General features: G+C 44.1%; 1 protein-coding gene across 2 annotated transcripts in view; it reads right to left on the minus strand.

The window, feature by feature from the left end:
* Positions 1 to 25558, minus strand: part of Pi4ka (phosphatidylinositol 4-kinase alpha) — a 123120-nt gene that overhangs the window by 22115 nt on the left and 75447 nt on the right. For both annotated transcript variants that reach the window (XM_048343403.1, XM_048343404.1), the window contains 14 exons: positions 25446 to 25554; positions 24865 to 25001; positions 24589 to 24722; positions 22108 to 22190; positions 13819 to 13889; positions 13617 to 13741; positions 12373 to 12454; positions 12012 to 12095; positions 11318 to 11407; positions 8425 to 8544; positions 3948 to 4040; positions 2500 to 2656; positions 1775 to 1902; positions 45 to 203 (listed from right to left, as the gene is read on the minus strand). In XM_048343403.1, the coding sequence (XP_048199360.1) occupies positions 45 to 203; positions 1775 to 1902; positions 2500 to 2656; positions 3948 to 4040; positions 8425 to 8544; positions 11318 to 11407; positions 12012 to 12095; positions 12373 to 12454; positions 13617 to 13741; positions 13819 to 13889; positions 22108 to 22190; positions 24589 to 24722; positions 24865 to 25001; positions 25446 to 25554 (1572 nt within the window). The remainder of the gene's footprint in view (positions 1 to 44; positions 204 to 1774; positions 1903 to 2499; positions 2657 to 3947; positions 4041 to 8424; positions 8545 to 11317; positions 11408 to 12011; positions 12096 to 12372; positions 12455 to 13616; positions 13742 to 13818; positions 13890 to 22107; positions 22191 to 24588; positions 24723 to 24864; positions 25002 to 25445; positions 25555 to 25558) is intronic.

Below are 25558 nucleotides of genomic sequence, written 5' to 3' on the forward strand. Positions count from 1 at the left end.
CAGAGCATAGCTGAGCTCAGGGAGCAGAGGGGACAGGTACATACATCAATCCAGATGTAGTGAGGAGTCACTTCAGGGGGACAGGGTCTAGGCTGACTTGCTTCTGATGCTGCAAGGGGGTCTGCTTCCTTTGTCTCAGCAGAAAAGAGGCCAAACTTCTGTTCCACTGTCATGTGCCAGGCCCCTGCCATTTCCCGCATAAACTGTAAGCAAAAAAAGTTAGCATCTCTAAGGAAGCACAGAAAGAGGTTACTGTTTCGTTTTTAAATTACTGAATACAATTTAGAAACTAAGGAAAGTATGAAGAAAAACGAAAGTAAAGATTGAAGAAAAACGAAAGTAAAGATCGGCCAGGTTCCAGTGGTTCATACATGCACTGTCCCTGGCTTCTTTTTTGCTCAAGGCTAGCACTCTGCCACTTGAGCCACAGCACCACTTCTGGCCATTTTCTGTATATGTGGTGCTGGGGAATTGAACCCAGGGCCTCATGTACACGAGGCAAGCACTCTTGCCACTAGGCCATATCCCCAGCCCCAGGATTGAAGTTCTAAGCCAGACTGGGCAGAAAAGTCCATGAGACTCTTTTCTCCAATTGACCACCAAAAAGCAGAAAGCAGAATTGTGGCTCAAGTGGTAGAGCACCAGCTTGAAAAAGACACGTGAGAGAGTAAGGACCTGAGTTTAAGCCCCAGGACCAGCATACACACACACACATTAAAAAAAAAAAAAAGAGGTAAAGCTGACAATACACTAAATGGAAGGGGAGTCAAAGATAGCTGTGAGGAATTTGGGTAGAGCTGAGGGAAGTATGACACTGGCATTTACATTAATGAAGGTGGGTGACCAGGTGGGTGGCACCTGTATCTATCAAATTGGATGTTCTGATTAGCTAATTACATAGAGTTTGGGGGCAGTTGACTAGAGGAATCCACTTAGACTGGGGGTGTCAGGGTTGGGATAGGTAATAGTATTGGCGAAAGGCCCTGACAGACAAGAGGACCCCTGGGGTAGGCCATGCTGAGATCCCTAGGGAATTCAGAGCTACAAACCTTACAAGCTTTGAAAATACTGCCCTATAAATTTCACATATGTATGTATATATGTACGTATGTATGTATGTATGTATGTATGAATTTGAACTCAGAGCATCTGGTTGCTTGGCTTGCTTGTTTGGCTAGTGTTCTCCAATTGAGTCATACCTCTAGCCTAGCCTTTTCTGGCTATTTTTGGAGATAGTCTTGTGGGACATTTCTGCCCAGGCTGTATTTGAATGGTGATCCTCTGGATCTCAGTCTCCTGAGAAGCTAGTATTACAGGTATGAGACTCTGGTGGTCTGGCAGCATCATACTTTTTAACATACACTATATTCTTTCTTTTTTTTTTTAGCCAGTCCTGGGCCTTGGACTCAGGGCCTGAGCACTGTCCCTGGCTTCCTTTTTGCTCAAGGCTAGCACTCTGCCACTTGAGCCACAGCGCCACTTCTGGCCGTTTTCTGTATATGTGGTGCTGGGGAATCGAACCTAGGGCCTCATGTATATGAGGCAAGCTCTCTTGCCACTAGGCCATATCCCCAGCCCCACACTATGTTCTTTCTATTCCCATGATGGCTGTGTGGTCAGGCACAAATGATACAATATATAACACACTATATAAAGAAGAACAAGGATTAAGAGAGTGAGGAGTTTGCCTGTGGTCTCCATGCAAGTCAGGACAGCCTCTTCCCCTCTCTTAGCCCACCCATCCTCAGGACTAACCCACGGGCCAGTGTCCTACCGGCACTTCCACTCCATTCTTGCCGGCCAGTAGCCACTCCCAGCAGGCTAGGGCAGTCTCCATGCCATGCTCATTGAACATCCGGAGGGGACCCCAACACAGATGATGGAGGAGCTGAGGGTCACAATCTAGAACCAAACACATTCTTTAGAGGCTTGTAACCCTGCCTAGATCTGAATATGGCTTCTCTGGCAATATGACACAGAGGTCTCTACTTGAGGAGCTCCAGTAGCTAGTTAGTTAACTAGATTTCTCCCTTTCTCCCTCCATCTGTTTCTTGTGTTACTGGTGTTTGAACTTTAGGCCTAAGCTTGCTAAGCAGGTACTCTAACACTTGAGTCATGCCCCTACATATTATTTTTTGCTTTAGCTATTTTTTAGATTTTTTTTTTGGTATTTTTGTTGGGGGCCAGCCTACTATGATTCAGGCTATTATCTTCCTACCTATATACACCTGTACAATTTGGATTACATGTGTCTACAGCATGATGTCCAGCTAGAGGTGAACAAGGATCTTGTAAACTTTTTTGCCCAGACTTGCCTTGAACCTCATTTACCCTAATCTCTGCCTCAGGAGTAGGTGGGATTGTAGACATGAGCCACTGGGTCTGGTCCTGGAGCTCTAACTTTCTTTAGCCAGGACTCCAGCTTATTAAGGATCACTAAGGCAAACATTCATTTAGAAGCAAACCTAGAGTTAATTATATGGAGCTTCTGTGCAGTACCTTTGCTGCTAATGAGCATTGCAGTCAGCTTGAACATGGCCTGTGTGTAGTGCTGGGGATTACTGTGGTCTAAAGCTGTAGTCAAATCCTGGACCATCATTTTGTTCAGGTCAGACATCTGGCCTATGGCACCTGAGAACCGGATCATTCCATACACCTGCAAAAAAGCACACTCCCTGGTCAGCAGTCTTGCACAGGAGACATGCACTAAGGAAGCCCTGGCACCCACCTCACCACACTCACAATAGATGGGTGAGGGCCTCACTGTCCCAACTACAGATCATTTCAGTGTGCATTTCTAAAAGAACTTCTCTGCTGGAAATACAAGCAGAGGTGTTCCCTGAGGGTGGAAACCTGGCCTCTCATCTTTGTATCTAGCCCTAAGCCCAGGGTCTGACTCATGGCAGGACTACATGAACCTGAACTAGAACTCAAACAATAAAGTCAGTTTCATTATTTTGAAAAAAATATTTTCCCAGAAAGTGTCACTTTCTTATTCATAAGACTTGAGTGTAAAGGAGATATGAGTCCTTCCAAAATTGAAATCTATACTCCAAAGATAGACTTCCAACTGCCACCAGAGTACTCGACATGACACAAGACAGAACTTTCAGAGCAATTCCCGGCATTTGATCAGTGGCTGCTGAGGCTTGTGGCAGGAAAGAGAAAGTGGTCACTGGAATAAGCAAGTAAATGTTCAGGAGGAGATAATCCTGGGCAGATTAGGCCTGACGGATTTTTAAGAATTGCCAGAGACATTAGTAATGACATTAGTTAGCTTCTGAGTTTTGTAGAAGAGAAAACCGAGTCCAGAGAAATGCAGTGATTTGGTCAGGCTGATGTGGTGAGTGTAAAGCCTCAATGTGAAGTCCTTCATCTCTCCCTGTCTGTGTGACTTTGGTAACCTACTGAACTCCAGGAGCCTCAGATTATCTATAAAACTAGAATCACGGTATGTATATCTTAGCAAACGACCAACATGTGTTTATGACCCCTAAAAAAATGGCAGAAGAGGGGCTGGGAATATGACCTAGTGGCAAGAGTGCTTGCCTCGTATACATGAAGCACTAGGTTTGATTCCTCAGCACCACATATATAGAAAATGGCCAGAAGTGGCGCTGTGGCTCAAGTGGCAGAATGCTAGCCTTGAGCAAAAGGAAGCCAGGGACAGTGCTTAGGCCCTGAGTTCAAGCCCCAGGACTGGCAAAAAAAAAAAAAAAAAAAAAAAAAAAAAAGCCAGAAGAAAAGAATGCCTTCACACATCTTGTGAGGGTAACAGGTAATTATTATAAAGGCTCCAGAATGTCATGAGTACCAGGGACCCATATCCTTCAGACTTCCAAGATTAGTAAATTCCACATTGCTCATATCCCTCATCCACACTCCCTGGGAAAGGCCAACTGGCATATCAGAGCAAGATGCTCTGCAGGACCTCCCCCAACAAGCACCTCTCCAGCATAGCGGTTGCGCAGATTCAAGGATGCCATGAAGTTGGAGTAATCTTTCTTCACACAGGCTGGACGTTCGGTTAGTTGAGTTGCCTACAGACAAATAACATCATTTTATCAGAACATCATTTTATCCTTTTGTTTACCTTAGCTAAACCATAGTGTAATTAATAAGTTCAGATCTAGGAACTATTAAAAGTCTTCAGTTGCTGGGCACAGGTGGCTCATGCCTGTAATCCTGAGATAGGAGGATCTCATTTGAAGCCAGCCTGAGCAGGAAAATCCACGAGATTTTTATCTCCAATTAACCGCCAAAAAGCTCGAAGTAGAGCATGGCTCAAATGGTAGAGCACCAGCCTTGAGTGAGAAAAGCTAAAGGACAGTGCCCTGGTACTTGCACAAATAAAACAACACACAAAGGCTGGGAATGTGGCTTAATGGTAGAGTGTTTGTCTAGCATGCATGAAGCCCTGGGTTCGATTCTTCAGTACCACATAAACAGAAAAGGCTGAAAGTGGCACGGTGGCTCAAATGGTAGAGTTCTAGCCTTGAGCAAAAAGAAGCTCAGGGACAGTGCCCAGGCCCTAAGTTCAAGCCCCAGGGCTGGCAAAACAAAACAACAAAAAAAACCCCACCACACTCACACAAGAAAATCTTCAGTGTTGACAAATTAATGAAAAAATATCCTCTATAGAGTCTGATAGATGGGAATCAAGTGATACCAAAGTCCAAAAAGGTAGTCAAATAGGCATTTCCTTATTGTTTTCAATATATGGACTGGTATATTCAAGACTAAAACAACAAACAAGCTTACCTTATTTATTTATTGCCAGTACTAGGGCTTGAACTCGGGGCCTGGGTATTGTCCCTGAGCTTCTTTTTTCTTTTGCTCAAGGCTAGCCTTCTATCACTTGAGCCACAGCGCCACTTTCAGCTTTTTCTGTGTATGTGGTACTGAGGAACTAAACCCAGGGCTTCATGCATGCAAGGCAAGCGCTCTACAGCTAAGCCATATTCCCAGCCCTCTTACCTTATTTTAAAGTCAGATGCAGTAGAATTTTTTTCTAGAAAGTATTACTTCCATACTCATAAGATCTAATTAAAGAGGAGATATGACTCCTTCCCCAAAGCAGGTTTTGCATATATGGACTGGTATGTTTAATGATTTCTGGTTATTCTGAAAGGTAGTTTGTACTATAAGTTTGAAAATGTGACTCAAGGTGTCTGAAGGCAAGGGCAAAAGCTACCAAGGCCTATAAAATATCCAATAGAACACACTTTCTGAATTGATAGCAGCAGAAGGCATAAAATTTTCCTTGAGAATGAAGGCAACTCGCAGAATAGGAAAAAAATCTTTCCAACTCCCTATCCAACACACACACACACACACACACACACACACACACACACACACACACATGCACGCACATGTAATTTCTGCTTCAGCCTCAGCCTTCCATCTTCACCTCCCTCACTACCTACAGCATACATTTTTTTTTCTTTGCCAGTCCTGGGGCTTGAACTCAGGGCCTGCGCACTGTCCTTAAGCTTCTTTTGCTCAAGGCTAGCACTCTGCCACTTGACCACAGTGCCACTTCTGGCTTTTTCTGTTTGTGTGAGACTGAAGAATCAAACCCAGAGCTTCATGCATGCTAGGCAAGCACTCTACCACTAAGCCACATTCCCAGCCCTTACAACATACCTTTAAAAAGACAGCTTCTCTTATTTTCCTTTTAGCATCACCTACCAGAAATCCACAGAAGCCAGCTACTTTTTTTTTGTGGTAATAAGATGTGCATTCAGGGCTAGGCCTTGTGTTTGATGGAGTAACTTTCTACTTTCTACCACTTGAGTCATACCTCTACTTACGTCTTTGCTGTTAATTCCCTCCCCTCCCAGTTGTAGGGCTTGAAGTCAGGGGCTTGAACTGGGCACTGTCACTGACCTATTTTTTTTTTTTTTTTTTTTTTGGCCAGTCCTGGGCCTTGGACTCAGGGCCTGAGCACTGTCCCTGGCTTCTTCCCGCTCAAGGCTAGCACTCTGCCACTTGAGCCACAGCGCCGCTTCTGGCCGTTTTCTGTATATGTGGTGCTGGGGAATCGAACCTAGGGCCTCGTGTATCCGAGGCAGGCACTCTTGCCACTAGGCTATATCCCCAGCCCAACACTGACCTATTTTGCTCAAGGCTAGCACTGTATACTTTGAGCCATAACCCCTCTCATGGTTTTCTGATGGTTAACTAAGCTAAAGAGTCTCATGGACTTTCCTGTCGTGGTTTTGAACCACGATTTTAAGATCTCAGCCTCTTGAGTAGCTAGGATTACAGGTGTGAGCCACCAGCACCTGGCTTACTGTTTTTTTTTTTTTTTGTGTGTGTTTTTTTTGAGATAGGGTCTCACAAACTTTTCTTCCCAGGGTAGGCTCAAATTGCAGCTTCTCTCAGTCTCCCAAGTAGTAGGGATTACATGCATGAGCCAGTGGTGCCTGGTTCCCACCTACTTTAATTTAATTAATTAATTTTGGGCCAGTTCCAGGGTTTGAAATCAGTGCCTCAGCACTTGTTCAACCTTTATCCCTCCATTTTGTGTTCCCCCTTACTGCTCCAACCACAGATAAATGAACATCAAGACAAAAAGTAAAAAAAAACCCTCATTTCCACTTCCTAGAGTGCATTTAGATAAATACTATTTTACATAATGGTAGGCACAGAGGCACTGAATCTTTGTGTTCCTCCACTAAGAGTATCCTCCTTTGGTTTCACTGTGTAAATATAACTTTCTGAGGACAAAGATTAAAATCTCCTGGGGGGTGGGGGAATGAGGGAGGAGATAACAAACAGTACAAGAAATGTATCCAGGGGCTGGGGATATGGCCTAGTGGCAAGAGTGCTTGTCTCGTATACATGAGGCCCTGGGTTCAATTCCCCAGCACCACATATATAGAAAATGGCCAGAAGTGGCGTTGTGGCTCAAGTGGCAGAGTGCTACTAGCCTTGAGCAAAAAGAAGCCAGGGACAGTGCTCAGGACCTGAGTCCAAGCCCCAGAACTGGCAAAAAAAAAAAAAAAAAAGGCTCTCTGGGGCTAGGAATATGGCCTAGTGGCAAGAGCGCTTGCCTCCTACACATGAAGCTCTGGGTTCAATTCCCCAGCACCACATATATGGAAAACGGCCAGAAGGGGCCCTGTGGCTCAGGTGGCAGAGTGCTGGCCTTGAGCAGGAAGAAGCCCAGGGACAGTGCTCAGGCCCTGAGTCCAAGGCCCAGGACTGGCCAAAAAAAAAAAAAAAATGTATCCAATGTCTAACATATCAAACTGTACCCTCTCTGTACATCAGTTTGACAATAAAAAAATTTAAAAAAAAGAAACTTAAAAAAAAATAAAATCTCGGCGCTGGGAATATGGCCTAGTGGCAAGAGTGCTTTCCTTGTATATATGAGGCCCTGGGTTTGATTCCTCAGCACCGCATATACAGAAAATGGCCAGAAGTGGCGCTATGGCTCAAGTGGTAGAGTGCTAGCCTTGAGCAAAAAGAAGCCAGGGACAGTGCTCAGGCCCTGAGTTCACGGCCTAGGACTGGCCCCCCCCCCCCAAAAAAAATAAATAAAATAAATAAAAAATAAAATCTCCTAGGCAAAACCTCTGATGAGTTGGCTAAAACCTAGTACTGTACATTTGTCAAAAACACTCAGTATGAGAGTTCTTCCTCTGGCCTGTGTCCTCCAAATCACGAAGAGGCCCAGGCTAAGGTGCTGTGTCCTGTTAGCTGGTCGCATCTGCTCAGGTTAGTGTCTTGCTTTTTAAAAAAAAAATTTTGCCAGTCCCAGGCCTGAGCACTGTCCCTGGCTTCTTTTTGCTCTACCTCTTGGGCCACAGCGCCACTCCCGGCTTTTTTGCTTATGTTGTGCTGAGGAATTGAACCCAGGGCTTCGTGCATGCTAGGTAAGCACTCTACCACTAGGCCATATTCCCAGCCCCAGGCCAGTGTCTTATAGGAACCTCATGGTAAGGCTCCAGGATGGAAAGTATGAGAGCTGTGAGACAGGCCTCTTCAGCACTGCCTCTGACCCTGTATAGAGGTTAGCCTCTGTACCTCCATGTATCACTCCACTTAGGAGCAGGTACTGCAGGCAGAGACTACACCAGACTGACTCCTGGGGGAAAGTGCTGTAGCCAAATGGTAGAGCACCAGCTGTGCAAGTATGAGGCCTAAGTTCAAACTCTGGTACCACCAGCCCTTCCCCTTATCCTGCTCACACACTAAGGAAATACTCATTTAAACAGCTACTTCTTTGGACCTGGGTATTACCCAATATCCATCTGTCAACAGCCATCACACATACCCTACATGTGTGTGGGATATGGCTGTCAAGGAGCCTTATATGAAAAGCTACACAGAAGCTTCAGTATCCTTTCGCCACAATGCAAAGCTGCTCTCACAGTTTAAGGGTTTAATGCTCCCCAAGAGGTTCTCACATACCCCAAGAGTTGTGTTCTGCTTGTTGTAGCCAGCAAAGTGAAGGATGCTCTCAGTGGCCATGGCCAGTCCTGTGTGCTGAGACAGTCCTGATACCCAGTTTTGATGTTTGTTCAGATATTCCTGAAATTAGAAGAAAACATTCTATTGTATTTAAAGGGGAAAACGATTGTATTCTATTTATTCTATTGTATATAAAGGGAGAACTAAAACTATAAGTTTGAAGTAGCAGAGCAAACAGTAGGTTTTGGTTCTGGGTTTGCCCCTTACTTACTAGCTGTGTTATTTGTCAGCAAGGTCAAGCCTTTCTCTTACTGGCTACTGTCCATTTATAAACGAGGATAAGTCCCAATTCCCAGAGTGGCTACTTGCCAAAGATATGCTAGTGTCACTCCTGCTGCCAGTATACAGGCAGTGTGGTGTGGAATGGCTAATGGCCAGGCTTAAAAAAGAAGTACATCCTAGGTGCCACTGGCTCATACCTGTTATCCTAGCTACTCAGGAGGATGAGACCAGAGGATCTCAGTTCAAAGCCAGCCATGGCAGGAAAGTCCATTAGACTCATCTTTAGTTAATCACCAAAAGGTAGGAAGTAGAGCTGTGACCCAAGTAGTAGAGAGCAAACCTTCAGCATGAAAGCTCAGGGACATTGTCCAGACCCTAGTTCAAGCTCCAGGATCAGTACAAGAAACAAAACAATGGGGGCTGGGGATATGGCCTAGTGGCAAGAGTGCTTGCCTCGTATACATGAGGCCCTGGGTTCAATTCCCCAGAACCACATATACAGAAAACGGCCAGAAGTGGCGCTGTGGCTCAAGTGGCAGAGTGCTAGCCTTGAGCAAAAAGAAGCCAGGGACAGTGCTCAGGCCCTGAGTCCAAGCCCCAGGACTGGCCAAAAAAAAAAAAAAAAAAAAAAAAAAAAGAAAGAAACAAAACAACAACAACAAAAAAGAGGAAGTACACTGGTTGGGTTCAGCTGGAGACTGGGAGGATCATTCTTTGAGGCTGGTCCAGGCAAAAAGTAAGCAAGAAACTCATTTTTTTTTTGGTCATAGGGCTTGAACTCTGGGCCTGGGCACTGTCCCTGAGCTCTTAGGCTCAAGGCTAGTTAGTGCTCTACCACTTGAGCCAGAGCTCCACTTCTAGTTTTTTGGTGGTTTATTGGAAATAAGAGTCTCAGGGACTTTCCCGCCTGGGCTGGCTTTGAACCACGACCCTCAGATCTCAGCCTCCTGAGTAGCCAGGATTATAGGTGAGCCACTGGTACCTGACAAGAACTCATCTTTTCTCTTTTGTCAGTCATGGGTTTGAACTATGGGCCTGGGCACTGTCCCTGAGCTTTTCAGCTCAAAGATAGCACTCTACCAGTTGAACCACAGCGTCACTTCCAGTTTTCTAGTGGTTTATTGGAGTTAAGAGTCTCACGGACTTTCCTGCCCAGGCTGGCTTTAAACAGCGATCCTCAGATCTTAGCCTCTAGAGTAGATAGGTTTACAGGCATGAGTCACTGGCGCTGGCCTCATCTTCTTTTAAAAAGTATTACTAAATTCTTTTGGTAATACTAAAATATTAAACACTAAAAGAGTATTACCATACTTTTACTAATACTTTTTAAATACTGGGCACCAATGGCTCACGCCTATAATTCTAGCTACTCAGGTGACTGAAATCTGTTGTTTTTTTGTTTATTTGTTCTGTTTTGTTTTTGCCAGTCCTGGGCCTTGGACTCAGGGCCTGAGCACTGTCCCTGGCTTCTTTTTGCTCAAGGCTAGCACTCTGCCACTTGAGCCACAGCGCCACTTCTGGCCATTTTCTGTACAGGTGGTGCTAGGGAATTGAACCCAGGACTTCATGTATAAGAGGCAAACACTCTTGTCACTAGGCCATATCCCTATCCAGGCGGCTGAGATCTGAGAACTGATTTTCAGAGCCAAAACATGGAGACAACTCTGAGACTCTGATTTCCAAAAACACCCACTAAAAGCTGGAAGTGGAGGTATGGCAGAGCACCAGCAGTGACAAAGTGAGGTCCTGAGTTCAAGCTCCAGTACCAGGAAAAAAAAGTTACTGAAGTCAACTCTAGAAGCTTCTAGATTGCTTCCAGTGGCGTTTTTCTTTCTCTTTGATCCATTTAGGGCAATTTTTTCATATACTGTAAAATTTTGTTTTGTTTCTGCTTGACAGACTCGAGAACACTGGCTCTCTTCTTAGTCACCTGCATTTTTTTTTTTTTTTTTTTTTTTTTTTTGCCGAACTCAGGGCCTGAGCACTGTCCCTGGCTTCTTTTTGCTTAAGGCTAGCACTCTGCCACTTGAGCTACAGTGCCACTTCTGGCTTTTTCTATATATGTGGTGCTGAGGAATCAAACCCAGGGCTTCATGCATACGAGGCAAGCGCTTTTACCACTAAGCCACATTCCAAGCCCCAGTCACCTGCATTTTAGACCTGCAAACAAATCAGTTTTCTCATTTTCTCTAGATAAAATTTTACTGGAACATAAGTGCCCCACTTTGCCTCTGCCCACATCAAGGCTTGGCACTCAAGTGCAGATGTACGCAATGTTCTCCACCCTGGGAAGTTGCTGCGGTCTCCTGGCAGCTTCCCTTCCCATCACATCATTCCTGTCCATCTTGTAAGCAGCCTGAAGTCCTTCCATAGACATGGAATCTCACTTGCTACGAGAGAGTGATCAGCCTGGGCCCACTCATTTTTACAGCCACCTGTCTTCTTCTTGCCCTGGCGAACCCCCACCCTCACTTCTAATAGGAACATTCCCTGGGCATCTGTTATTCTCAGGCATATTCATATGACTGCTGTTTGTATTTTGAGTTCTCTGTGCCTACATAAAAGCTCTTTGCACTGCTAGAAGGAGCTTTTGAAGATTTGGAGAAAGTACCTGTAGGTGGGACTTGGTAACTGTGGGTGCCCACTTCATGGCTTCCTGCAGGATCATCCCACAGCGTGCAGCGAAGTCCTTCACAATGCTCTGGAAGTGGGAGAGACTGCTTATCAACAAACTGAAGTCAGCCCATCTGAGCTGTTAAGTGTTTGCCACAGGCTGAACTATATCTGCCTCCCTCAGTATCTAAGAATGGAATTGCATTTGGAGACAAGGGCTTTCAAAAGGTGATTAAAGGGTTGTTGGTGTGGCCTTGACACAGTCTAGCTGGTATCCTTAAAAGAAGAGGAATGTGGACCCAAAGCTATAGTAGGAATGTGCCCATAGGAGAAGACCACATGAGCAAACAGTGAGGGGTGTTTGCCTACCAAGGATAGTGGCCTCAGAGTGGCTGCAAAGAGTGAATTCACCTGAAAAATCACACTTTGCTAAATGTGGATTTGAGGGGCTGTCAACTGTGTGGTGGCTGGAAACCTCCTTAGCAGCTAAAGCAATAATCTAGCTGAGAGTCACAGTGGCTAAGTGGAGCTCATAGGCCTGAAGAGGATGAGTCACCTGCTTTCTCAGTGGCAGGATCCCATATCACTCGTGAGGTCAAGCCACTCATACATCTAACGGGGACCAAGAGACCTAATATACACTTGCACCTGTCTAATGTGCTCAGAGAATGAGGGGACTGGGCAGGATCTACCTCTCGGGCTTCACATGTATCAGGAACTGTGATCCGATAGGGGGCATCGGGGATGTCATAGTAAGGTTGGTCCTTGTGAATATCCTGCAAACAGAGAGTACTCCTTCCAATCCATCCTCCCGAGGCTGCCACTGCCAAGTTTTTGACAGGCAACAACACCTCTGCCACCCCTTCCCATGTGTGTCATTTAGGGATTTTCAAACTTGATGCCACTTCCTGGCGATTCCAGTGTGCAATTTGTGCACAACCCCTCCCCAATTCACAAACTTGGCTCAGGTATATCACTGGAGGAATATACCACAAAACACAGGGGGAGACAGCAGGTATGTTAGCCAGACTTAGGTCACTGGGGGATACTTACAGCACTCAGCGACAGTGACAGGGTCTGCAGGATGTCCAACATGGTCTTTAGCACAGTCCCACTCCAGAGCAAATGAGGAAACCTGTACCAGAAATAGACTGTCAGGACCCAGGTTAACCTTTGAAGGAATCAGCACTACCTTGATAGAGGGGTCCATTCTGCAGACTCCCTTGTACAAAGAGGCAGAGTACTGGGGGCTAGGAATATGGCGTAGTGGTAGAGTGCTTGCCTCGCATATACGAAGCCCTGGGTTCAATTCCTCAGCACCACATAAACAGAAAAAGCCAGAAGTGGTGCTATGGCTGGAGAGGTAGAGTGTTATCCTTGAGCAAAAAGAAGCCAGGGACAGTGCTCAGGCCCTGAGTTCAAGTTCCAGGACTGCCAAAAAAAAAAAAAAAAGAGGCAGAGTATTCATTCTCTCTTGGATCTTCAGCAGTGTTCCCAGGCAGTTCCCCACTCTCCATTTCTCAGATACGGCTTGAGAAGGCCTGAGGTAGCCTGCTGGACCTGACATTGGGTCTATAACTCCTCCCTCTCCTAAGCAAGTCTCCTAGTCTTACTATTTGCTATTAGATGGTAAATAATAGTATCTGTATGACACCCACAGAGGCTGCCTGCCATTGGATAGCTATAAATCATCCCTGACCCACTGCTAGAGAGGCTTGGATCAGATACATGCCACATGTGTGCTAGACTTGTTCTTAAGAGCCCCTGCTGGCTCTTGACCCATCCTGATTATTCACCTTGTCTGGACCAGGCATGAAGCATCTGTAGCAGGCTCATGAACTCCTAAATACTCTTGGGGTGCCGCAGGCAGGTTCAGTGTGGGTGCTGGCTATCTTTGGTTCTGACACCTCAGGGACAATGGTGCAGCCCACCATTGACGGTTTTATAAGTATGGGAATGAGTCTGTTTTGGCTCCCAGCACAAACAATGAGGAGAGGCCAGTGCCAGCTTTTGTTCATAAAAATCCCAAAGGACACTGATTTAACTTGGGTCCCTCTGGCTGGGTATTCGGCTGGGAGACAGCAGGTTGTGTCTTGTCAAGAGTACTCTAAGTAACATCAATCAATAACTCAGAATGAACAGAATTTCCAGACTAAAACTCAGGCTGCAGCAAACTCTGTGACATCCTAAACAGAGTTTTCGTTGTTAGTTGTTTGGACTGCTTGTCAGGGTCAATTTCCCCTGCATTTCAAACTGCAAACGCCTATATACATACATTAGCAGGAAATGGAACTTACTTATCTACCAGACCAGACAGGTACTTGTCAGCCACTCTCCTTATCCTTTTGTGAATGTGGTTGAAATTCACCAGCAGAAACTGGGCATGCCTCTCCAGCTCCTCTTCATTCTCCTTGGTCTTAGCCTAAAGTCACAAGAGAAGTACAATGGCGCCCCTGTGTGCCTCTAGCATGCACATGCTCGTGCTTTGGCAAGGCTTACTTTATCTGCCATCATGTTCAGGAAGGCATCAAATACTTTGTCAGCAACAGCAATCACACACTGCATCATCCCTGAAATGAGAAAGAAGTTTCCACAGGTCAGACTCAGCCACAGAAGGACACTGATCCTATCGTTTTTCTTCTGAAATGATCTGAAACTTGCCATAGGAAGGTGAGTTCCCATGCATCCTTCATTGACTTTCTGGGATAGTGAGGTCTGCTATGACCAGATATAGTTGTTAAAACAGAGAGAAAGACACTGATACAAGATTGTTCCTAAACTTCACGCTTTATTCTGGATACCATGTGGTATTTGCTCATCATGTCTTGTGGTCTCTTCTAAATCTATGTTGATGCCTCATTATGTTGTTGTTGTTGTTGTTGTTGTTTTTTCTTTTGCCAGTCCTGGGGCTTGGACTCAGGGCCTGAGCACTGTCCCTGGCTTCTTTTTGCCTCTACCACTTGAGCCACAGTGCCACTTCTGGCTTTTTCTATTTATGTGGTGCTGAGGAATTGAACTCAGGGCTTCGTGCATGCTCTACCACCAAGCCACATTCCCAGCCCCTCATTCTTTTTTTTTTTTTTTTTCTCTTTTTTTTGGTCATAGGCTTTGAACTCTGGGCCTGGGTGCTGTCCCTGAGCTCTTCAGATCAAGGCTAGTGCTTTACCACTTGAGCCATAGAGGCACATCCGGTTTTCTGGTGGTTAGCTAAGAGTCTCACAGACTTTCCTACCCGGCTGGCTTCAAACCCTCAAATCTTAGCCTGCTGAGTAGCTAGGATTATAGGCAGCTTTATTCTGCTTTTCAACTAGATGATCTTGAAACTTTTTTTTTTTTGCCAGTCATGGGGCTTGAACTCAGGGCCTGAGCACTGTCTCTGAGCTTTTTTTGCTCAAGGCTAGTGCTTAACCACCTGAGCCATAGCACCTCTACAGGCCTTTTCTGTTTATGTGGTGCTAAGGAATCGAACCCAGGGCTTCATGCATGCTAAGCAAGCACTCTACCATTAAGCTACATTCCCAGCCCTGTCTTTTCGTTTTTGGTACTGAAGATCGAACCCAGAATGTTGCACTTGCTAGGCAAGTGCTTTGCCATTCAGCTACTTCCCAGTCCGACCTTGAAACTTTTGAAGGACACAAGTATTTTGTAGAAAGTCTCTCAGTTTAGTTGTCTTGTACGATAGATACGTTTCTTCTTTTGCATTATACCAAGGATCTATGATATCCTTACTTCTGCCAGTGCTGGACCTTGAACTCAGAGCCTGGGCTCTGTCCCTTAGGCTGGTGCTTTACCACTTGAGCCACAGATCCACTTCTGGCTTTTTGGTGGTTAATTGGAGATAAGAGTCTCATGGACTTGGATCTTCAGATCTCTCTTTTTTTTTTTTTTTCTTTTTGGCGAGTCCTGGGCCTTGGACTTAGGGCCTGAGCACTGTCCCTGGCTTCTTTTTGCTCAAGACTAGAATTCTGCCACTTGAGCCTAGTGCTACTTCTGGCTGTTTTCTACATATGTGGTGCTGGGGAATCAAACCCAGGGCTTTATGTATAGGAGGCAAGCACTCTTGCCACTAGGCCATATTCCCAGCCCAGTATCCTCAGATCTCAAGACAATCAGTATCTAAGATTACAGGTATAAGCCATCAGCACCTGGCTGTCCCTCCTACCTCATTTTTTAATTTATTCAATAATCAGTATGGCTCTTAGATTTTTTTTTTTTTTTTTTTTTGCCAGTCCTGCGCCTTGGACTCAGGGCCTGAGCATTGTCCCTGGCTTCTTTTTGCTCAAGGCTAGCACTCTGCCACTTGAGCCACAGCACCACTTCTGGCTGTTTTCTATATATATGGTGCTGGGGAATCAAACCCAGGGCTTCATGTGTATGAGGCAAGCACTCTTGCCACTAGGCCATATTCCCAGCCCCTCTTAGATGTTTTATTGACTGAATTATAGTCCAATATTACTGTTCTGCAGTTCCAATAATTTCAATTGTGACCACTGGGCATTTTCAGGTTGGCTCGTGTGTCCTGACATATCTCACGTGATTTTTCTTTCTTTTACTTCTTTTGGCATATCTTCACCTCCTGGTAAAGTTGAGCATCCCTAATCTGAAAATTCCAAACAGCAGAGGTGGAGCTGTAGCTCAAGTGGCAGTGCTAGCCTTGAATGAAAAAGCTCAGGGATAGTGCCTAGAACCCAAGTTCAAGCCCCAAGGCTCTCACAAAAACAAAACAAAATTTAAGCTGTTTAGGTTTTTGGATTAGGCACATGCAACCAATACAATCTATGCAAATATTCCAAACACTTCAGGCCCAAAGCAATTCAGATAAGAGATTCTAGAAAGTACTCCAGGCTCATTTTTTACTTCCCTTGGCCCAGCCTCCCTGGAGTCAATTATTTCTCCATGGAGAAATATGGCAGTTAGAAACCAAGACCTAAGCAAGAGATGTGCTTACTGTTAAGAGTGAGAATCACAGTATGGGTGAAAGAACTGTATGGAAATGCCATTTCATGCTCTCCAACACTATTCCTCTATCAGGTTCCTTTCAGATGGCTCAACCAAAAGCAGAGACCTTTTTGTGCTTTTAGCTTTGTACTCCCAGGACCAGAATGGAGCCCAAGACAGAGGCTTTTTTCATGGTTACTTACAAATATGAGGGTTACAAGGACACAGCTCTCAGCAATATAAATAGTGAGTAGTATATACTAGATGGATACCAAAAATAGATGGAGTCTGCTTTTTCCAGTCCTTGAACTCAGGCCTGGGAGCTATCCTTGACCTTTTGTGCTCAAGGCTAGTGCTCTACCACTTTTAGTCCCAGCTCAATTTCTGGCTCTTTGGTAGTTTACAGAAAATAATAGTCTCACAGACTTTCCTGCTTGGCCTGGCCTTGAGCTATGATCCTCAGATTGCAGCCTCCCGAGTGGCTACGATTACAGGTATGAGTCACTGGTGCCCTGCAAGACTACTTTCTTGCCTTGTGAGACTTCGTTGAATAGGTAAAATCTTATTTGGGGGTATGTGTTTAGTGTAATATTTGCCACACATATGGCTTTTTATATATGAGCTAGGTTCCTTATATTGGTTAGATGCCAATCACTATATTGAGGTAACATCTAAGGAGATTTTAATTTTTTAAATAAAAGCTGCCCCCTTCTGGCACCTAAGTTAATTCTGGGTTACTAGTATACTAACTGGGTAGTTGGTAGGCCAGACAGTAGGCTGAAGGTCTCATGTTCCTGCACAGCCAGGGGTAACACATAGTAAGGCTTAGCAAATACCTACACAGAGGGGTAAGAGACCTTCCTTCTTCTCTGAGGGATGCTTAGATAATTAATATACTTTTTCCCAGTCAGTTTTGAAAATTCATGAATGTCTGTGAAGGCACTTCCTTCTCATCTCTTTTTAAGAGAGATGAGTAAAAATAGCTGCAACCTTTTTTTTAAATTTTTTATTGAACATACATTTTTTTACAAGGTGTTATGCAAAAAGGGTGCAGTTACATAGTAGGGCAGTGTGTACATTTCTTGTGATATCTTACGACCTGTTTTTCTATCCCTTGTCTAGGTCAGGTAGACATATATGCAATATACAATGTATCAAGAACATATACAGTATTCACAGACTTGGTCTCTACTGTCTCTCCATCTCCCTTTGTTAACAGTCATATATCAGGGAGGTCATGCCCCTTTGTTTTCTGTGTTCTAGGCTTGTCTCACTCAACATTATTTGTTCAAGTTCTGACCATTTCCCTGCGAATAACAGTATTTCACCATTACTAATCGCTATGTAGTATTCCATTGTGTATAAGTACCATATTTTTTTGATCCATTCGTCTGTGGAGGGGCATCTGGGTTGTTTCCATATTTTGGCTATTGTGAATTGTGCCGCGATAAACATGGAAGTACAAATGTCTTTTTGATATCTTGGGTTTTGCTGTTTAGGATAGATGCCTAGGAGTGGTATGGCTGGGTCATAGGGTAGGTCTATATTGAGCTTTTTGAGAAACCTCCATACTGTTCTCCAAAGTGGTTGTACTAATTTGCACTCCCACCAACAATGGAGAAGGGTTCCTCTTTCCCCATAGCCCCTCCAGCATTTGTTGTTGCCTGAGTTCAGAGTATAGGCCATTCTAACTGGGGTGAGGTGGTATCTCAGGGTTGTTTTTATTTGCATTTCCTTTACTAGCAGGGATGTTGAGCATTTCCTCATGTGTTTCTTTGCCATTTTTATATCTTCTCTTGTGAAGTCTCTCTTTAGCTCTTTTGCCCATTTCCTAATAGGTTTATTGGGCTTGGAGGGGCTTAGTTTTTTGAGTTCTCTGTAGATGACAGATATCAGGCCTTTGTCTGTTGCTGTGCTGGTAAATATCCTTTCCCATATCGTTGGCTGTCTTTCTATTTTGGTGGCTATGACCTTAGCTGTGCAGAAACTTTTTAATTTTTAGTAGTCCCATTTGTCGAGTCTTTCCCCTATTTGTTGTGCCCCTGGGACTCTATTCAGGAAGTTCCTTCCTGGCCTGTAAGTTCTAAGCTGCAACCTTTTGGTTTAACCTAAATGTATGTTCAGAACCAAAGTAATCGTGTTGAACGTATGTAGAAGACATTGTTCTGTGAAAATTAAGAGTATCTTTAAGCAGTAAACCACCTACCACTTAGTTTCTCCAGATGACACAACAACAGAAAAACAGAGCTCCGAGAGAAGGGCAGGTAAGAACCTAGCTTCAGAAAGAATCTGGTTCCATCTGGAGATATTCTCTAGGGGAGCTGGTTCTTAGGGGTGCCAGGTTCTTAGGTCTCTTAGGAGTTGGTAGCTTTAGTGTGTGTGTGTGTGTGTGTGTGTGTGTGTGTGTGTGTGTGGTTGTTGTTGCTTATTTGCTCTCCTTGAACTAAAGTATTTCAAGATAACCCAACTGTCTTGTTCAAGAAGCAACATAAACAAATGCTGTACATCTGTACAAATGATGGGTGGAGGAGGCAAGTTAATTAGCCCACAGTGGACAAGTTTCTACCCCCCATGTTCTGGGGCATGTGCTTGTGACTCTTTTGAACATGTCCTCCCTTCTCATGTATCCTACCCCTCATCTGGAAGAGGTTTCCTTCACAGAAACTGTCTAGCTAGACCTTTCACCCCTGGCCTTGAACAGGATCTTATATCACTTTAATCCTCCCCTGAATGCCAGTAAAAGATTGCCAGTCCTACTGGTTCCCAGCTGCAAAAACAAAACCATGCACCTGCTTTCTTGATTGTTTTGCAACAATGGAAATGCTTCTGCAAAAGACTTAACAGATGTGAAGTCTGATAAAAGGAACAGCTCAGAAGCTCTGGGATGACTTTTCAAAATGCCTGATTTCTTCAAGCATGGAATTTTTTTCAACCATAGACAAAAATAGTGTCACAGAACTGCATGGAAATGATCTTGCAAGAACTTGGTAGGTTCATCAACGTGCCAGTGGCTTCCAGCATAAAAAGGACTGCTCACTACTAGTTGTAATTTATGAATACTAAATTTGTTAGTCTTAAAAAAATTATCAATCAGCCGGGCACCGGTGGCTCATGCCTGTAATCACAGCTACTCAGAAGGCTGAGATCTGAGGATCGCAGTTCAAAGCCAGCCTGGGCAGGAAAGTTTGTGGGACTCTTATCTCCAATTAACCACCAGAAAACCAGAAGTGGCACTGTGGCTCAAAGTGGTAGAGTACCAGCCCTGAGCTGAAGAGCTCAGGGACAGCTCCCAGGCCCAGAATTCAAGCCCCACGACTGACAAAAAAATAAAAATTTAAAAAAATTATCGGGCTGGGGATATGGCCTAGTGGCAAGAGTGCCTTGCCTCATATACATGAGGCCCTGGGTTCGATTCCCCAGTACCACATATACAGAAAATGGCCAGAAGTGGCGCTGTGGCTCAAGTGGCAGAGTGCTAGCCTTGAGCAAAAAGAAGCCAGGAACAGTGTTCAGGCCCTGAGTCCAAGCCCCAGGACTGGCCAAAAAAAAAAAAAAAATTATCAATCATATTCCTAAAAATTATCCACACATTAATCAAAAGGTGGATTCTACCAAATTCCCTTGAATGTTTAAACACAATTATAAATTTAATCACATTTCTCTAATTAAGACATAGAGTGAGTTGGGTGATGGTGGCTCACTCCTATAATCCAGCTACTAAGGAGGCTAAGATTTGAGTGAGGATCATGGTTTGAAGCCAGCCCATTTCCAACTAACCACCAAAAAGCCAGAAGTAGAACTGTAGCTCAAGTGGTAGAGTACTAGCCGTGAACAAAAAAAATCTTAGGGACAGCACCCAGTTTGAGTTCAAGCCCCATGACAAGCAAACACACATATAAAAAGAAAAACAAAACAGCCAGGAGCTGGTGGCTCCCACTTGTAATCCTAGCCACTCAGAAGGCTGAAGATCACAGTTCAAAGCTGGCCTGGGCAGGCTTCCCAAGACTCTTAGCTCCAAGTAACCATCAAAAAGTTGAAGTAGAGCTTGGGCTCAAGTGGTAGAGTAGTAGCTTTGAGCAAAAAAGATTTGAGGACAGTGCCCATGCCAAGTTCAAGCCCCAATACTGGCGTAAAAACAACAACAAAAAAGCCTATACAGCTAGCTGGCCTCAAACTTGAGATGCCCTTGCCTCTACCTCCTGAGTGCTGTGATTACTACCATGCCTGGTTCTCATGAAAGACGTTTAAGTGGTTGCTCTGTGGGACTCCTCTGTCTATAACCTACCAGATGCCATATCTATACCAGGACTCTCTTTGAGACCAGGTGTGATTATTTCTCCTGTTGCTAGACTTTTGCCTGGACTGTGTGTCTCTTTCCTGATAGTTCCTCTTTCTTGTGTATATAAAAAGAACCACATCATTATTTCATAAGAGCTTACTGGGGATAGAATATATACTTACATCTGAGAACCAATCACAGATCAAAAGCAATAGGGAAAAATTGTGCACCTGTACTAAACATAGATTTTTTTCTCATTGTCATATTCCCTAAATAGTATGGGAATCTTACAACTGTTTAAATATAATTTATAGTGTCTTGGGGATTATTATTCTTCTTATTATTTTTTGTGTCAGTCCTGGAGCTTGAACTCAGGGCCTGGATGCTGTCCCTGAGCTTTTTTTGCTTAAGGCTAGCACTCTACTGCTTGAACCACAGCTCCACTTACAGCTTTTTTGAGTGCTTAATTGGAGATAAGGGTTCATTGACTTTCCCAGACATTCCTGACCAGGCTGTCTTTGAAATGTTCAAATATCAGCCTCCTGAGTAACTAGGATATAGGCATGAGCCATGATATGTCTTAGCTCTTTTAAGTCATCTAGAGCTGACTTAAATCTGAGGATGTGTACAACTACTATCTCATTTTATTTAAAGGGCAACTATATATGATATGTATATATACATATATGTATATACATATATGTATATATGTATATACATATATGTATATATTTTATATGTGTGTAATAGATATATATGTATATACATATATATCTATTACACACATATAAAACCTCCTAGTGTATTCATTCACCCTTCTCTTGAACTTACAAATATCTTCTACATTATATTAAACTGCTCTTTTTACAGTGTCACTCATGCCTTTCAAACTCTAAATTTATTTCCATAAAGAAAAGCAATAAAACATTATATTTACATCCAAATTATAATTATTTGTCCATTAGGAGTCTCTTTAAATTAGTTCCTTGGTCTTTCAAGGTGCTCCTGACGTTTAAGTGGAACTGCTCTCTGGCAAGATCAAGATGCTCCAGGTCTATCAATGACTATCTGAGGAGCTCTGGTTCCTTTTGACAGAGAATGGTCTGGGAACTGAAATCGGTACGCTTGAGCACACCTGTGCACAGACAGTGGGCTCCTTCTATTTTGGGGGCTCCTGCAGCAGTGGCAGAGCTGGAAAGACATATTTTTTTTAAGTTATACTTTTTTTTTTGCCAGTCCTAGACCTTGAACTCTGGGCCTGGGCACTTGTCCCTCAGCTTCTTCTGCTCAAAGCCAGCACTTTACAACTTGAGCCACAGCGCCATTTCTGGCTTTTTCTGTTCATGTGGCACTAAGGAATCAAACCTAGGGTTCTGCATGCTAGGCAAGTACTCTACCACTAAGCCACATTCCCAGCCCCTAAAGGTAATACATTTTATGCTAATCTTTTCAATGTAGGACATAAGTTCATAAAACTACTTTCCCCATGTGGGCAGAAAATAGAAAATAGTATTTATGTTTATCCTATTAAAACTCAATTCATCATGAAGGTATCATAATAAAAAGCTTACCAGATTTGTCTTTCTGAATAGCTTTATCCTCAAAGTAGCAGAACATTACCTGGAAGCGATCAGGATCTGTTGAACGCAGTACCCTAACAAGGAGAATAGCTATAAATAAACTTTGAAAAATTCAGGCTCTCCCTATCAGAGATCTGACACTGCTGTGAGTAATGGACCCCCTCTGTTATTTATAGGAGCACACACTGACTTGGACATTGTAGGGGGTGATGTGCACCATCTATCATAACATGCCTATATTTTTCAAGCCAGCAGTCCCACCAACAACCACCTGCCTGAAGGGTAAATTCCTAAATGCCCAGAGATTATCAACAACAGTTCTGACTGTCCATTAACAGGAGACTGGTGACATAAACCAAAGCATACCCATTTAATGACACAACACAGAGGTGCCAAAAGAAGATGAAAACATAAGATACATACTATTAAGAGCAAGGTGTACAGTGACCTCCTCATAAAAGGTTTCGTAAAGGCCTATGCATGCATGTATAGAATATATATGTTTGCCTATGCAGATGAAATTTCTAGGGGGAAAACAGTATCAGTGGGTATCTCTGGGGCTTAGGGCTAAAGGCTTTAGAAGCTAAAGGCACTAAAGGCTTCACCTTTACTATCTTCTGTGCTACTGCAAGATGTTGTTCTTTTATTTTTATTTATTTATTTATTTTGCCAGTCATGGGCCTGAGCACTGTCCCTGGCTTCTTTGTGCTCAAGGCTAACATTCTGCCACTTGAACCACAGCGCCACTTCTGGCCATTTTCTATATATGTGATGCTGGGGAATTGAACCCAGGTCTTCATGATACGAGGCAAGCACTCTTGCCACTAGGCCATATTCCCAGCCCCTTTTTGTTTTTTTAATTCCATGCACTGTAGATATTTTTATTTTTATAGCAAAAAATAAAATCTTATATAAAAATAAAAAAATAAAAACTGTCCTTTCCCCTCTTATCCTTTCTTCCTCTTCCCCCCTTTTCCCCCCAGCCCCTGCTGTCTCTTTATTCGTGAAACTGGAAATTGAACCCAGGGCCTTACATTTGCTAAGCAGACACTTTGCCACTGAGCTACATCCCTAAGCTCTTCTTTGAAAAAGTATTCTTTGGAAAGAAGCCCCAAAGGAGCTATATGATTACATGCTACAGGGCATGGTGAAGAGATCAGTCATTTTCCCCCTCTATTTATTTGGCTGCTGTTTCTGGCTTTCACTTATAAGAGGTAGCATAGCATAGTTCCGTTCCTTCTTTCCTTCTTTCCTGCCTGCCTGCCTGCCTTCCTTCCTTCCTCCCTCCCTCCCTCCCTTCTCTCTTTTTTTTTCTTGCCAGTCCTGAAACTTGAACTCAGGACCTGGGCACTGTCCCTAAGCTTCTTTTGCTCAAAGTTAGCACTCTACTACTCGAGTCACAGCACCACTTCCAGCTTTTTCCATTTATGTGGCACTGAGGAATTGAACCCAGGGCTTCATGCATGCCTGGCAAGCACTCTAACACTAAGCCACATTCCCATGGCAATTCTGAAGCTTGGGACTCAGAGCCTGGGTACTGTCCCTGGCACCTCTTTGCTCAAGGCTAGTACTCTACAACTTGAGCCACAGCACCGCTCTTGGCTTTTTTTTTTTTTTTTTTTTTTGCCAGTCCTGGGTCTTGGACTCAGCTTGATCACTGTCCCTGGCTTCTTTTTGCTCAAGGTTCTTTGTGCTCAAAGTTAGCACTCTGCCACTAGAGCCACAGCGCCACTTCTGGCCGTTTTCTATATATGTGGTGCTAGGGAATCAAACCTAGGGCTTTCTGTAAATGAGGCAAGCACTCTTTGCCACTAGGCCACATTCCCAGCCTCGCTCTTGGCTTTTTCTGTTTATGTGGTACTGAAGAATCAAAACCAGGGCTTCAGGCATGCTAGGCAAGCACTGTACTGCTAAGCTACATTCCCAGCCTCCTGAAGACAACATTGTGAGTTTCCATATACATTAGGTATTCCTGTCTTAAGCCATTTGCTTAATTTCTCATTGTCTTAGTTTCCTCATCTGTACAATGAGCATACAAGAGGGCCAGCCTTACATGTTGTTCAAGAGTATGTCACCATATGTCACCCTTGGTTCAGCAGAAGCACTCAATCCATACTGACTGGTTTAAGCCACAGTTCTACTTCTGGTTTTTTGGTGGTTAACTAGAGATTAGAGATTAGATCTTTCTGCCTTTGCTGGCTTTGAACTACAATCCTCACATCTCAGTCTCCTGAGGAGCTAGGATTATAGGTGTCAGCCACCACCACCTGGTCACTTCTGGCTTTTTGGTGGTTAATTGGAGATGAGAATCTCATGAACTTTCCTGTCCAGGCTGGCTTTGAACCATGATTGTCAGATCTCAGCCTCCTGAGTAGCTAGGATTATAAGTGTGAGCCACTGGTGCTAGGAAGGATACTAAAATTTAAAATTCTGCTCCAATGAAGCTATGTGGGGAGGAGGAGGCTCGTGTACCTCATGTACTCCAGCCGGTACACAGACAAGAGGTAGGTAGACATGGCAAAGTCTAGCTTGTTGATGAGGGCAGACACTTCAGGAGGAGGATCCAGGAGGTTGATGATGGTGCTTCGGAGCTCACTCAGTTCTGCCTGAATTAAAAAAAAAAATACACTCATACATTCATGAGGACACCTCTTCATAAGTCTCAGTAGTCAGCACCATGAGCCTATAGACACTGAGAGGACTTGTCCTAACTATGTCACACTTTAGCAAACAGGTAAGAGTCCTTACAGGGGTAACTGTGTCATTTTTCATGGCTGAGTTGTACTGGAGGACTGATCGCAGTGGCTCTTTGCTGGGAAAGGTGAGCAGTGGTGACTTGGTGGCTATTTCACAGACACCCTCGTACCACTCTTCTGGCCAGAGTCCTGTAAGGGAGAGAATATAAGTGAGACAAGGTCTGGGGTACAACCCATGGAGAGTGCTTGACCAGCGTGGGTTGGGTGAGATCCTGGATTCCATAAGCCCAGCATGAGAGAAACAGACAGATGAGGAGAGAGGAGAAGGGAGAGGAGAGAGGAAAGAGAAAGACTTAGGATCAACTGGCAATTTCTAATGTCCAAGGTACTATTGAGATAATTATTCCCAAAATAGGGCATAGAAATGGGTATGTTACCTAGCTTATGCAGCATTTTTTCCCTTAAGGAAAGTGGCATTCTCAGTACCCTAAAGTCCATTTGGGCAATATATTGTTTGCAAATACTTGTGGGAAGAAATATCTTCATATAGAACATTCATAATTAGGACGAGTCCCAGGTCAGCCTATGTTCACTCCATACTCTGTCATTCCCAGGAGAGAACTCACTTCCTACCTGAGCCCTCCACAGCGAATCCCATCAGTACAGAGTACAGCCAGAAGTCCCGGAAGAGCTTCTGTAACCGAGGCTTTGCTTCCTTGATGGGTGGCAATCGTCGGGTAAGCTGG

The sequence above is a fragment of the Perognathus longimembris genome, chromosome 3, assembly GCF_023159225.1.
Source record: "Perognathus longimembris pacificus isolate PPM17 chromosome 3, ASM2315922v1, whole genome shotgun sequence".
NCBI lineage: Eukaryota > Metazoa > Chordata > Mammalia > Rodentia > Heteromyidae > Perognathus > Perognathus longimembris.